The following is a 13075-nucleotide window of genomic DNA, read 5'->3' as shown; positions in this document are numbered from 1 at the left end:
TATACATGCTACCAGTGTAAATGTTTCCAAAGTGACATGTCATGTTTCCAAAAAACATGTCAGATTTTGTTGAAATATCTGGAAATTCCAACTAACATCTAGTGAACAACAACCTGTAGGAGTAAACATACATCACCAGTTATCTTGTTAAAACTATTGTTTGTAGTTTGTAGCAAAATCTGATTTTATATTTATCAAATTGAAAAAAGACTAAGGTATACAATTTGATGATTAGATGTAAAAGACACAAGATGGTGTTAACATGTTGTTTCAGCAACCCTTGTGAGTATTTTCCAGCAATTTTTTGCTCTCAGTTTTTCTAGAACGTTTTAAATCTCAGTCTCACATCTAGTTTTTTTGTCAAAAGAGCTCACCGTCCTTCTGGGTGAACAATTCAGGTTTATGTAGACGTGCATAGTAATGCTGAGCTGATTTCTAACAATCATTTCTATGTGAAAGACTGCTTCGCTTGTGTCTTATGTCAAGGGTATATATTTAGAACAAAATGGTTCTTTTTCAGTGGCAATGATGTACGGATGAATAGTCAAATTTTGCATGTGAGCTAGAGGAAACAGGAGGGATAAACAAATAGAAACTTACGGCAGACTCTACCAATTTAACTGATTTGAATGCACAAAAGTCTTCAACTTATTTTAAGAAAACTTTACCAAACTAGCTAAAATCTTCCTAGAAATATAACGTTAAGCATATAAATACTAGATTTCAGAAAAAACATGAGAAAAACTTTTTTCTTATAATTCTTCACATTGGTACATTTCCAACACAAGGAATGTAGAAGTTGCATAAACTTCAGCTATACTATAGACTCAAGGTTAGATATGAAATAGTTTGGGTAATAGCAAAGAAAAATTGAAGTATTCGCGAGTGTTTCTTCCAATGAAACATCTTTTTTACTTCTTGCGAAAAGATTAATTTGGAACCAAGCATAAGTTTATACTCATTTATTTTTTTGCAGTTTGTAGGTTATGCTTCCGTTTTCCTTATAATTGGTGGGCTTCTGCTTTTTACCATTCCTATATTTGGAGTTGCCATCCCACAGGTAGGTAAGTGACATAAGATTATATAATAGATAAAATAACTGTGAGCTATTATGAGTAAATTACTGGTTTTGGTAAACTTTTAGGATATTTTAAAGTTTTTAGCAATAAAACTTTAAATATAAGATATTTGTGCACTTGAACCACTCCACCAACCATTATGTATGTTGGTTAAGTACGCAATCAGACACTTGTATATAAACTACCAGAGTGATGCATTGATGTACACAGTGCTAGTGCAGTGTTACACAATACAAAACCTGTCTTAGTGACCTAGCTGATTAAAAAAATTATTTTTAACATGTCAAACACTAGAGCAAGAAATCTACAATTGAAACAAGAAACATCTACATTGTATGTATGTAATGTAGAAGACCGAAACTGCTAAAGGTTGACTTGCAACAAAATTCACGTTACATTTATTTGGTGTCAAAAAGTACACCATGTCTTACTCTGTTGTGTTGTAGATTCCGAATATGTGGAAATGTGATTACAAGCTTTTAAAAGCTCAAAAACAAACAGTTAATGGCAGCCATCATGAAAACTACCGTAGGTTGGAATCCCTCACAAAACGGCTAAAAGGTGACTTAGTTGAACACGATGTGCTTCTCTTTACCCTTTCATGATCTCTATTTCGTCGAAATATTTTCACAAATAAACTTTACGGCTTAAATAAAACTATGTCTATTGTTCTTACGTGTCTATTTCATTATAATTGTAATGCCGTCACTTTTAGCACTTTTATTTCAAAACTTAGCCAAAAAACAAGTTTATTTTTTAAATTTTTGCTTGAGGCAGTGTATATCATCCTCCAATAAACATGAGGAGCCTGTTGGTCACCTGTGATGGTCAAAAAATGCTGCAGGAATTTTTCACGTCATTTTGGGGGATATATAGGTCACATGATCAGATTACGACTAGATGACTAGACCAAGCTGAAATGAAACTGTCAAGTAGTGAGCATCTATATTAAGGGCTTTCTGGTAGAACCTGAAGTGTTTGTCTTAAAACTAGCGCTACGAGACATTTTATATTGAGATTTTTATAGGTCCTTCATTTCACGTGATAACATTATGTGTCAAAGCAATAACCACGTCGACTTAAATACCTCATCAAAATAAGGGATTTCAACCTATGACCATTTTCTTAACTGTTCGTTTTTGAACTTTTAATCTCCACATAGTTTGTACCTACAACACAGCAGTGTAAGACATGGTGAATATTTGGGTACCAAATAACTGTAATGTAAATTTTGTTGCAAGGCAACCTTTGAAAGTGCGTAAATTCTGGATTAAGACATTTATGCATAAGAAATACTAGAGTGAGACTGATGAACCACTATTACTTGACACCCCAACATAATACTTTTCTTTTTCAGAAGAAGAAAAACATGAGCATTCCAAAAACTTTATGCAGCTGATGGCAATTCCAGGATGTCTTTTGATGTTTGTAAACTGTATCATGATCAGAGTACAAGGAACAGCCATCAATCTAGGCCTAACAGAACACTACTTAGTGGTAGTGGGTAGCTATAGTATATCTATCTAATGGTATCAAGTAGCCTTAGAAACATTAGGGACAACAATAGGTAGAGATATAGTTTCAACAGCGGTAGTAGTCATGGTAGTAGTCACAGTAGTAGTCGCAGTAGTTGTACAGTAGTAGCGATAGTAGTAGCAGTAGTATTAGTTATAGTAGTAGTAGTAGTGGTAGTAGTGTTAGTAGTGTTAGTAGTATTAGTAGTAGTAGTAGTAGTAGTAGTAGTAGTAGTAGTAATAGTAGTGGTAGTAGTAATAGTAGGAGTAGTACTAATAATAGTAGTAATAGTAGTGGTAGTAGTAGTCGTAGTAGTAATAATAAGAGTAGTAGTAATAGTAGTAGTGGCAACAGTAAAAGCAACCATTAAATATGTGACTATTAGTAAGATTATTGGTAGTAGTAATAGTATAAGTAGTATTACTAGTAATAATAGGAGTATTACACTTCTATAGATACGCTACCTACAATGTAAGTGTAGTATTAGATAGTACTAGAAACACGTTTTATAAACACAGCTGAACCTATTTTCATTGACAGCTTCATAGTACACCAGCGATACTTGGAGTTCTTTATTTCTCCTGGTCAATCATCTACATTTTCAGCTGTACAGCATTTCCAAAGGTTTTGAACAAGGTATGTTGAAGTGATTGTTACTTTTAACGTGGGTTTTTTGTACAATGAAGCAACTCTTCGCTGTCTCTTCATTCTTCATTTTCACTGTCCTTTTTGTTTCTGATAGTCACAATATTTATGTTTGTACCTACAGGGAAGGTAAAACTTGATATCTTTTGGCAAATATTTGTAATTTTTCTCCGACATCATTTTGCAATAACTTATGCCAGTTACTACTGTTCTTTGACAAAACAAGATAAACTTTAGATATTATTGTTTGCTGTTATGTTAAAAGTGTCCAAGTTAACGCTGTACCATTGTCTCAACATGACTTCAAGCAAGCCTTAGAATCTCACATTAGCTACATGCACCAAAAAGTTTGCGTTGAATCGCAATAAAAGTGTACCGTGTCTATAAAATTGTAAATCATCATTGAATGAAACATGGAATTGGTTTGTTGATCTGTGCTAAATGTCGTCTTATTCAGGAATTGTCAGACTATTTAAGACAAATACGCTACTGCTCTGCGTTACGACGTAAGGTTATAGCATAACAACACGAGAAGGGGGTAGATCTTATTTATAAGCTTACTCAAATTATCTATTGGCATTGTGCCAGGCTAATAGTAAGTGCCAGGCAACTTTCATTACTTCTCACTGTTTATAAGCTGATTTTTAATATTCGGGCAACGCTGGGTAGCACAGCTAGTTTAATATATAAATTGCAAAAATGTTTATTTTTGTGTCTACTGTGTTTAAACTAGGCCTTCGATACCCTACAAACCTAACAGAGTCTGTGTTTTCTAGTGATCAACTTTATGTTGCTGCTCAAAGGTTGGCAACCCTAAAAATTTGTACGTTTTGACACCAGATAGAAAAACCCAATATTTTGTGTACCAAGAGGCACTCCAAAAATAGTGTCTCAAGATTAAGCCCAGAACATTCATAAGATTGTACAGACCACATTTCAATTATCTAATAAATATTATTACAAGATGGTAATAAGCAAAAGTGTAACAGGACTTATGATAGGACTACACAAGGCCCATCACACATTTGCTGCCACGTAAATTAAATACATTTTTATAGCATATCCGTTTGGTTTTATTTTTAAATATCTTTTACTATTTGGACTAATGCTGAGTACCTGTGCTAGTTGCATACATATAAACTTTATAAGTGTGTATGTATATACATATACTTATACGTCATAAGGTGTAAGTATAAACCTTATATCATTAAGTGGTATAAGGTTATACCCCAATGTAACTCTTATATTGGGGTTTTCATATGTTAAAACTTCAGCTTGCTTGTCTCTTCAGTTTCCTCAATGGACTTACCACTGGATGATAGCTGGTTGGATCGCCCAATCTGTTGTAAATCTAGTACTGTGCCCATCTCCGCTTTTAGATTTTATATTTCATGGAAAAAGGTGAGTAGTGTATCAATTAGGAAGGTATAATACAATGTACATCTTAGTATATTTATCTATACAATTAATATTAAGTGATTAGTTTTTGCTTAACTTTGAAATTTTGATAAACAATATACTTTTGATCTTTCGCAAAAAATTATCTACATGCAGATCAAATAGATGCAGCATAATTCCAGTCAAAACATGTTACAATTTGACCTACCAGAGTGCTGAAGTATTTTCTCAACTTTTGTCAGTATGTTCATCATTTTAACATGATCTTTAATATAAAAGAGTTGACAGCAGCTCATATTCTAGAAGAAGAAAAACAAGAGACTCTACTTTGGTACGGTGTCAGAGTGAATTCTGTAGGAGAAAACATTCATTGTGGTAGCAAAATTGTTTCCTTCTATTTAATTGTTGAACTCTTTTTTCTCTTCAATGAGTTCTGTGTAGACCATCATATAGACAGGTTGGTTTGAAATTGTTGTGAGCTTACGCAGCACCAAAGATCATTTATAAAGATCATTTGTTGTGCACTCAACTGATTTTTTATTCATATTTGTAACAAAAGAGAATCCAAAGGCTTAAAAATCAGCACCAGAAATTCGAGAGCTGTTTAAATATTTTTTTTTCTCATTAAAACTACGCACGTAATTTAGTTAATCCTCTGCTATAATATATACTATTACCTTGAAAAGTTAGTGTCCTGGGAGTGATTGTCTGGTATGCTGATAGAACACAAATAATAAGTATTCTCACAGTTATTCAGAAATACGTAAAGGTTTTCGATTGGTGCAGGTGTTAGAGGGTTGGTCTACCAAGCTGAAGGTAATAAGCCGTATCTTGTTGAAAGTGATATTTCATTCTAACCTCAAACTCTGTACAGATGGACAGACAGACACTGATCTTATTATAGTAAAGATTACTGAATGCCCAGTGTTGCATGGAAAATAAAATAACTGCTCGATGAATTAGGGTAATTTATCTCGTAAGCTAGTAGTTTGAATCTTTACTAAAACAACAGCGCTTTTGAAGCCAGTTTAATAATCGTTCCATTCCTCGCACCGATCAGAATGTATGAGCATTCTGATCACCATGGTTCTCATGAGTGTGAGACTATGTTGCTAGCATGAGTATTTTACCCAATGTAATGAGTGACATCACAATCACCCATTGCTATGGTCAGTTGAATGATTGTAATGTAGAATGGTTTGGATTGCTGGTCTTCAGACCTAGAGGTTCTGAGATCAAATTCTCTGCGAAATAGACTTCTCATTGCTAGATTTTATTTGCTAAAACTAGACATATGAATGATAGAAAAACAACAACAAACAATGATATTCCTCTATATATATACTATATAGTCAATGTCTCTTCCAACTGAATTGTCTTGTCAGAGGCCACTTCGATCAATAATACGAGGAATATGCTTTACAAATATTGCTTATATATTTATTGGTTATAACTCTGTATAATTCAAGGCCGCAGTTTGTCTGATTAGCAGGTCAAAGAAAAAAATCTTATCATTAACTGGTTAGCCAACTCGCAACTTAGAACCCATCATTTTATAAATTTATGTTTTTGTCGCAATGGAGATTTTATGATTAAAAATTGTAGAAGCAGGTTTCCAGCTTTGTTAAACATTCGGTAAACACTCAAAATTTGCTTTCGATTCAAGTTTAGAAATTACAAATAAAAACTGTAACATTTGCTGAATTCTTTCATCTTAATATTATAGTAATCAGCAACCTCCGTAATGAGCAAAAAAATAATTTATGCCGGATGCTACCTAGCTAAGCTTCAATGTGCATCGATAATCGATAATCAGGTTTTCATGTCTCTTTCAGCTGTCATTTTAAATACAGTTAAGAAGGAATTATTCAGTTATATACGTCAACTAGCTGTACTACCTGACGTTGCCTAAGTAATAAAAAAGATCTTTGGGCAGAAAATTGATTTGTATTTAACATATAACAATAACTCTCATTCTAACTTTCAAACTACATATCATAAGAGAAACGTTTTGTGTAGTTTAAATAAATTAAGAGAAAAATAAAAACAACCGTAAAGGTTTTAAAACTTTGTCAAACAATTGTAACTTTCAAGCTGTTAGCCAGGTACATTTCTAATAAAAAATTTCAGTAAGCTGCTTAATAAGCTAGGCTTCTAATGGCAGTAAGCCATGACTTTGCGTCTGCATTGTTGTCCAGCTACAGCTATTCTAATAATAGCTATAGCTGGAATGACACACAGATATACGACATACAGACATACTTTGAGAAATATATATATAGATTATTATAATGATAATATTCGGTGTTTTATTATTATATTAATTATCATAATTATGCATGTAGTTATTATAAGTATAAATTATATGCTAACTGGTAGAACTTTATTTAAAAAATTTTAAAGATTTTTATAGAATAAGCGAAAGTTTGCCATAACATATAATGGTCATTAAAGTGGTTATGTAGTGAAGAGATTTTTCATTTTTGATTTACTAATTTTTGACTTGTACAATAATGACCAACATATTATGTGTTTTATTTAATAAAGTTGGTTAATTGGTCGCAACTCTATTTTTGTAGTTATTTCTGGTTGACAACTATAGCGAATGCACTCCTCTGGGCTCTAATCTGTCTGCTGTATCTTCCTCCATTTTCAGCAGTGCTAGACTTGGCTGAGTAAGTGTATATTATTTCCCATTTTAGAAAGTGTTAGTGGAAAACAACGGAATGATTGTTATTGTTGCAGTTTGATAAGTGTTAACGTTGCCCGCCAATCATGTTTTTGTCATTTTTATTTCTAATTCAAATATTTATAAATCTCAATTTTTCATTGTCTATACGCGTAAATGCTAATATTTTTGGCTGATTTTTTTTAGACTTTACACACTGCGTGCTTTCCACCATGTTCTCAAAAATATTTGGTTTCAAAACTCGATCTGATTTCTGAAAATCAGTTTCTTAAACATCCACCTGTTAGAACTCAGATTATCAGAATGAAAGTTTAAGAGATTTTGGGTATTCCTAAGCTAATGCTAGTAAGAGATAAAAAATAGGTCAGTTCAGATTAAATAGGCCTACTTCTATTGCTCATAAAATCAGAGTGTTATTTAATATTGCTGCCTTTCTGTCAGCTGATTATATGATACTACTTGATGAATACTCAGTGTTGCACAGGTAATAAATAATTACCCAGTTAATTTGAGTAACCGAAACTAGTTACTTAAGCTAGTCTAAATCTTTACTATAACAAGAGTTGTGAAGTCAGCTTGACGTTACGGGGTGTCACGAAATTACGCATCAGTTATGCTAGTATTAATTATTAATCAGTTCTTAATAGTCACCAATTATTTATACTATTACCAATTCGATGGTTAGTGTGGTGGGTAGTACGCCTGTCTGGAGATCTTGGGGTTCCGAGTTAAAATCCCGTGCAATCAGGTTTTTTGTTCCAAAAACTTCATCACTAAAATTACACTTCCCGAGAACAAACAACAAACGCTAAAATTATATAGATATACGGTATATTACAGTCAATGTGTAACACTTAACACTAGGATGTTTCAAGATTGAAATCGACAAAACCTGATCGTGGTTAAAAGGCTCAGATCAAGCAAAAATGTAATGATAACATTTATACTTGCAAAGAGATCGACAAAATAGAAACGCGTAACGCTGCAAATTGAACGCAATAACGAATATCAACTATTGCAATGATAACAACTAGTGATGTCATTCCGCACGTATTATTGGCTTTCAGGCCATCTCAAACGTAAAAAACAATCACAAATGATAGAAAAATACTGATACTTTCTGATAAGATCAATTAAAAATTTGTATAAGTTTATTGTTAAAGCTAGCACACCAGTAGTTGTAGTAAACAGCTACCCTTTACAGCTTATTCAAGTATCTAAGCATCTGGTTTAGGTATTTTATATGAACATTTGTTTATTGTAGATAACCTTCATAACCTCAATCAAACATTATGTTGTATCTTATGTTGTACTTCTTAAAAGAATTATTTTCAAAGTACTGATTAGTAGCAAGCTAAACCATATAAGAATGCAAATATGTGATAGTTGGTACTCTACTTGAAGTAAATGACTTGTCTTACTCCATTTCAATATTTCAAGGCATTCTCTCAAAAAAATGAACAAGTTTTATAGACTATTTGTAAAATGCTTGAAGGTTTCAGCAATTTTACAAGTTGACTGACTTCACACATTGGCTGTAACATATATAAATCTCTAAAGATGGTATTTTCTATTCCTTAAGTTTATGCAATGTGCTATAATCTTCTTTTCTAATAGTGCCTCGACTATTTCTTTGCTGAACTTTAAATGCGGGTTGATGCACGGAATTAGCAGGATACTCTACTCATCTTGTCATTACTAAAGTAAGTTGTCATTTTCGCTAAAAAAGAAAGAAAAAATTCCCTGAAAAAATAATTTACATCATCTCAGTTGAAACGTTAAAATGAAAATGTGCTAAAAAAACTTTCAAAGTTGAGCCAAAGGTTCAGCGAGTGAGATGCTAGCTAGCCTTAGTCAAACACCTTGTATAGGAGCTGTTGAAACTTTAGTAGAAAAGCAGATGTTAAACTATTATGTGTCAGAGGACTTTTAGTGTGATGTTCATAGGATCCAAAATCTCTCTTTATGCAATCCCTCTCTTTAGAGTAAGATGTCTGCTTGCTTTATTGATGTGTTTGGTGTGTTTTAAGATGGCTCCGTAGTCCGATCATTGCTCTGCATTGACGATTGCAATGTGGACATTGGTAGTCATCATTCATCAAAGTATCAGATGAGCTAAGCCGCACTTTTCGTGCTGCCCTGAGCTCTTCTCTGTGACACATTTTTTCATTTTCAAGTATCTTCACCCCTTTATGAGTTAGAGTTCTCCGTCCAGTTCTTCTCGTGGCATTCCATTCCCAGGTTTCACATCTGATGTGACAACGCTTCAAGCTATCTTTGAGACAGTCTTTATAGCGCTTTCTTTGTCCCCCCTGTGACCTCTTCCCATTTTCTAGTTCGGCATACAAAATCTGTTTTGGTAGTCTGCAGTCTGGCATTCTAACCAAGTGTCCAGCCCAACGAAGTCTGTTCTTAACGATCATACCTTCGAGGCTGGACATCTTAGCTTGTTGATACACACTATTGTTAGTGCGTTTGTCAGACTATTTGATCATTAGTAGTTCTCTCATTTTCCTCATGTGATAGTTCTCCAGAACCTTGGCGTCAGTGCTGTAAGTAGCCCACGTTTCTGAGGCATACAGTAGTGTGGGGACAATTACTGCCTTGTACACTTTTAGCTTGGTGTCGACTTGCAAGACTGGATTTTCAAACACTCTTTGTCTCAGTTTGCTGTATGCTATGCTAGCTCCTTGTAGTCTTCTCTCTATCTCCTTCCCTAAGTCGGCCTTGGAGGAGAGATTACTACCTAGGTATACAAAGTCATCTACAAGGCAAAGTGGTTCGCCTCCGGCAACAATGCGTGGAGTGACTATGTTTTTTCCAGGTTTCGGCTGGTACAATACTTGAGTTTTCTTTGCATTCAGCTTGAGTCCAAGAGCCCTGTAAGCATTTTCAAAAGCTGTCATGACTACTTGAAAATGTTCTTCTGTATGAGCCACGAGAGCATTGTCATCAGCATATTGGAGCTCAAGAACACTTTGTTTCGAAGTTAGAGTTTTAGCACGAAGTCTCTGCAGGTTGAACAGATCGCCTATTCGATAGTTCAATGTGATACCTTCAGAGAGTTCTTGTTTTACAAGGTGCAGTACAGCACACAAGTAGATAGAAAACAGCGTTGGTGCAATCACGCAGCCTTGTTTCACCCCAGTTTTTACTCCAAAAGGATCTGTTTGTTGGCCATCCACCAAAACTGATGCGCTCATCTCATCATGCAGAAGCTGCACAATAGCCACAAATTTGGGAGGGCAGCCGATTTTCTCAAGTACTTTGTATAGAGATTGTCTGTCAACAGTGTCGAAAGCCTTGGTAAGGTCTATGAAGGCCATGTAAAGGTCCTTGTTCTGTTCTCAGCATTTTTCCTGGATCTGTCTAGCAGCAAATATCATATCTACTGTACCCCGGCCAGGCCTAAAACCACACTGTGTCTCTGGAAGAATTTTTTCCGCAACACCGGAGAGTTTATAGGACAGAATTCTAGCTAGAATCTTCCCCGTTATTGACAAGAGGGATATCCCCCTGTAGTTCCCACACATCGTCCTATCTCCTTTTTTGAAGATGGTAACAATCAGTGCATCACGTAATTCATCAGGTATTTTCTCAGTTGTCCACACAAGTGTAAAAAGGCAGTGCAGTTTCTTGGTAAGTTTAGTTCCACCATGCTTGAAAACTTCTGCAGGTATTCCATCAGCGCCAGCAGCCTTCCCACTCTTTATTGCTCGAATGGCGTATTTCGTCTCGACTAGTGTTGGCTCTTCTCCTAGCTGCAGATGGGTTGGCAGCTGTGGGACTTTCTGCAGGACTGGATCAGCTACAGTGGATGTTTGGTTCAAAAAATTTGAAAAGTGTTCTTTCCAGCAATCTCTGATGGCATCTTTGTCTTTATGGAGCACACCATTCTTGTCTCGAACAGGTACAGAGCCATGTGACAGAGGACCGTACAGTTTTCGTGTCTCTGCAAAGAAATCCCTTGTCTTATTCTGATCCGCCAAGCTCTGAAGCTCCTCTGCCTTTTGTGTCCACCATTCATTCTGCATCCTTCGAACTCGTCGCTGCACATCTGTTCGTATGCTGTGGTATGCCTTCTGTTTCTCCTTGTTTCTAAGATCGTTTTGCCAGGCTGCAAATTTAGATCATTTTTTATTTATAAGTTGTTCTATTTCTAGGTCATTCTCATCAAACCAGTCTTGGTGGTGCCTTTTCGCTTTGCCTAATACCTCCTCGCATATCTTAGTGATACAGCTCTTTAGATTTGTCCAAGTCGAGTTGATAGCTGATAGATAGAGTTGATTTCAGCTGATAGTCTCTCATTGATTTTTGTTTGAAAGTCTTTTTTCACATCCAGTTTATTGAATAGATTCACGTAGTACTTTGGCCTTGCTGTCCGTTTAGCTCTTCTCTGTTTGGGCTGTAGAGTGAAACTCAGCAGAGTTTTTACCAATCTGTGATCCATCCAGCAGCTATCTGTTGAGTTGATCGCTTTGGTTACTCTTACATCTGCCAAGTCCCGCTGTTTGGTGATTATATAGTCTATTAAGTGCCAGTGACCGGAGCGAGGGTGCCTCCAGGTTGTTTTCCTTCTATTCTTCTGTCTGAACAGGGTGTTTGTAATCACAAGGTTAAGTTCTGCACATTTGGTGAGAAGCATGAGACCATTGTCATTCATACTGCCAATTCCCACTTTGCCGATGACGTCCTTCCATGTCGTGCTGTTCGTACCAACTCTTGCATTAAAGTCTCCAAGAAGCACAACCTTGTCGGCTCTAGGAATATGCGATACAGTGTCATCAAGAGCTGAATAGAATAGCTCTTTATCCTCTTGCTCGGCCATCAGGGTCGGAGCATAGGCACGGGTCAGGGTTGCTTTCCTGTTCTTACTGATGTTTAGTTGTAAGGTCATCAGTCGATCTGAAATGCCAACAGGAAGATGGTCCATGTGCTTAACAAGCTCATTTTTAACAGCGAAACCTACCCCATACAGCCTATGATCTTTAGCATCTCTCCCTTTCCAATAGAATGTATAACCACCTCCCACCTCTGTCATCTGGCCCTCATCAGCAAGTCTTGTCTCCTGTAGTGCAGCAATATCAATATCATGTCTTCTGAGCTCACGTGCCACAAAAGCTGTGCGACGGTCAGGTCGATCACTGCGCTGATTGTCCATGAGCATGCGTACATTCCATGTTGCTAGTGTAATCTGTTGTTTTCTACCGCAAATTAGGTGAACCATCTGGACGCAGTAATCCAGCCAGGTGAGAAAAGGAACAGACCATGTATAGGACACCTTTTCTAGTCCCTTCCTCGGATTGAGGTGAGCAGGGCGGTCCCTAAGAAGGGCTGCTCAGTCGTGAAAGCAACTACCGAACATCTCTCCTGTTCCATTCAAGAGACGAGCGACTGATAAACTTCCACCGCCTGCATGCTGGTTGGGAGCTGAGGACTCCCAGGTTTCACTACCCTGTCCCCGTTGCCACCTTCCAATCGCCGCAGGGCTTGGTTGGTTGTTTTGGTGCAAGCAGAAAGCTGTGCGTGGATTTAAGTGGTTCTTCTGATGCACTGCAGAGATCCACTAACTTGGCTAGTCATACTCTGATCCAATGGCAAGAAGACCTAGACAATTGGGAGTATGACAAGTTGCAGTACGCGGCCGTTGATCTGCAAGAGATTCTTTCGCCCTTTCCAACTGGTGCTTTTGCTGTCGGGATAGTACATGCCCAAATGTTGGGTGGATGTTGTTTTTAGTTCCCTCCAA

The 13075-nt window shown here is 36.3% G+C and overlaps 1 protein-coding gene across 1 annotated transcript; it reads right to left on the bottom strand.

Annotated features, from left to right (window-relative positions):
• Positions 1-11569: 11569 nt before the first annotated feature.
• Positions 11570-12553, bottom strand: LOC137407044 (craniofacial development protein 2-like). The gene has a single exon (XM_068093649.1). The coding sequence runs from the start codon at positions 12551-12553 to the stop codon at positions 11570-11572; it is 984 nt and encodes a 327-aa protein (XP_067949750.1).
• Positions 12554-13075: the final 522 nt, after the last annotated feature.

This window comes from Watersipora subatra, chromosome 10 (genome assembly GCF_963576615.1).
Source record: "Watersipora subatra chromosome 10, tzWatSuba1.1, whole genome shotgun sequence".
Lineage (NCBI taxonomy): Eukaryota > Metazoa > Bryozoa > Gymnolaemata > Cheilostomatida > Watersiporidae > Watersipora > Watersipora subatra.
This window is presented reverse-complemented; position numbering and strand designations above follow the sequence as displayed.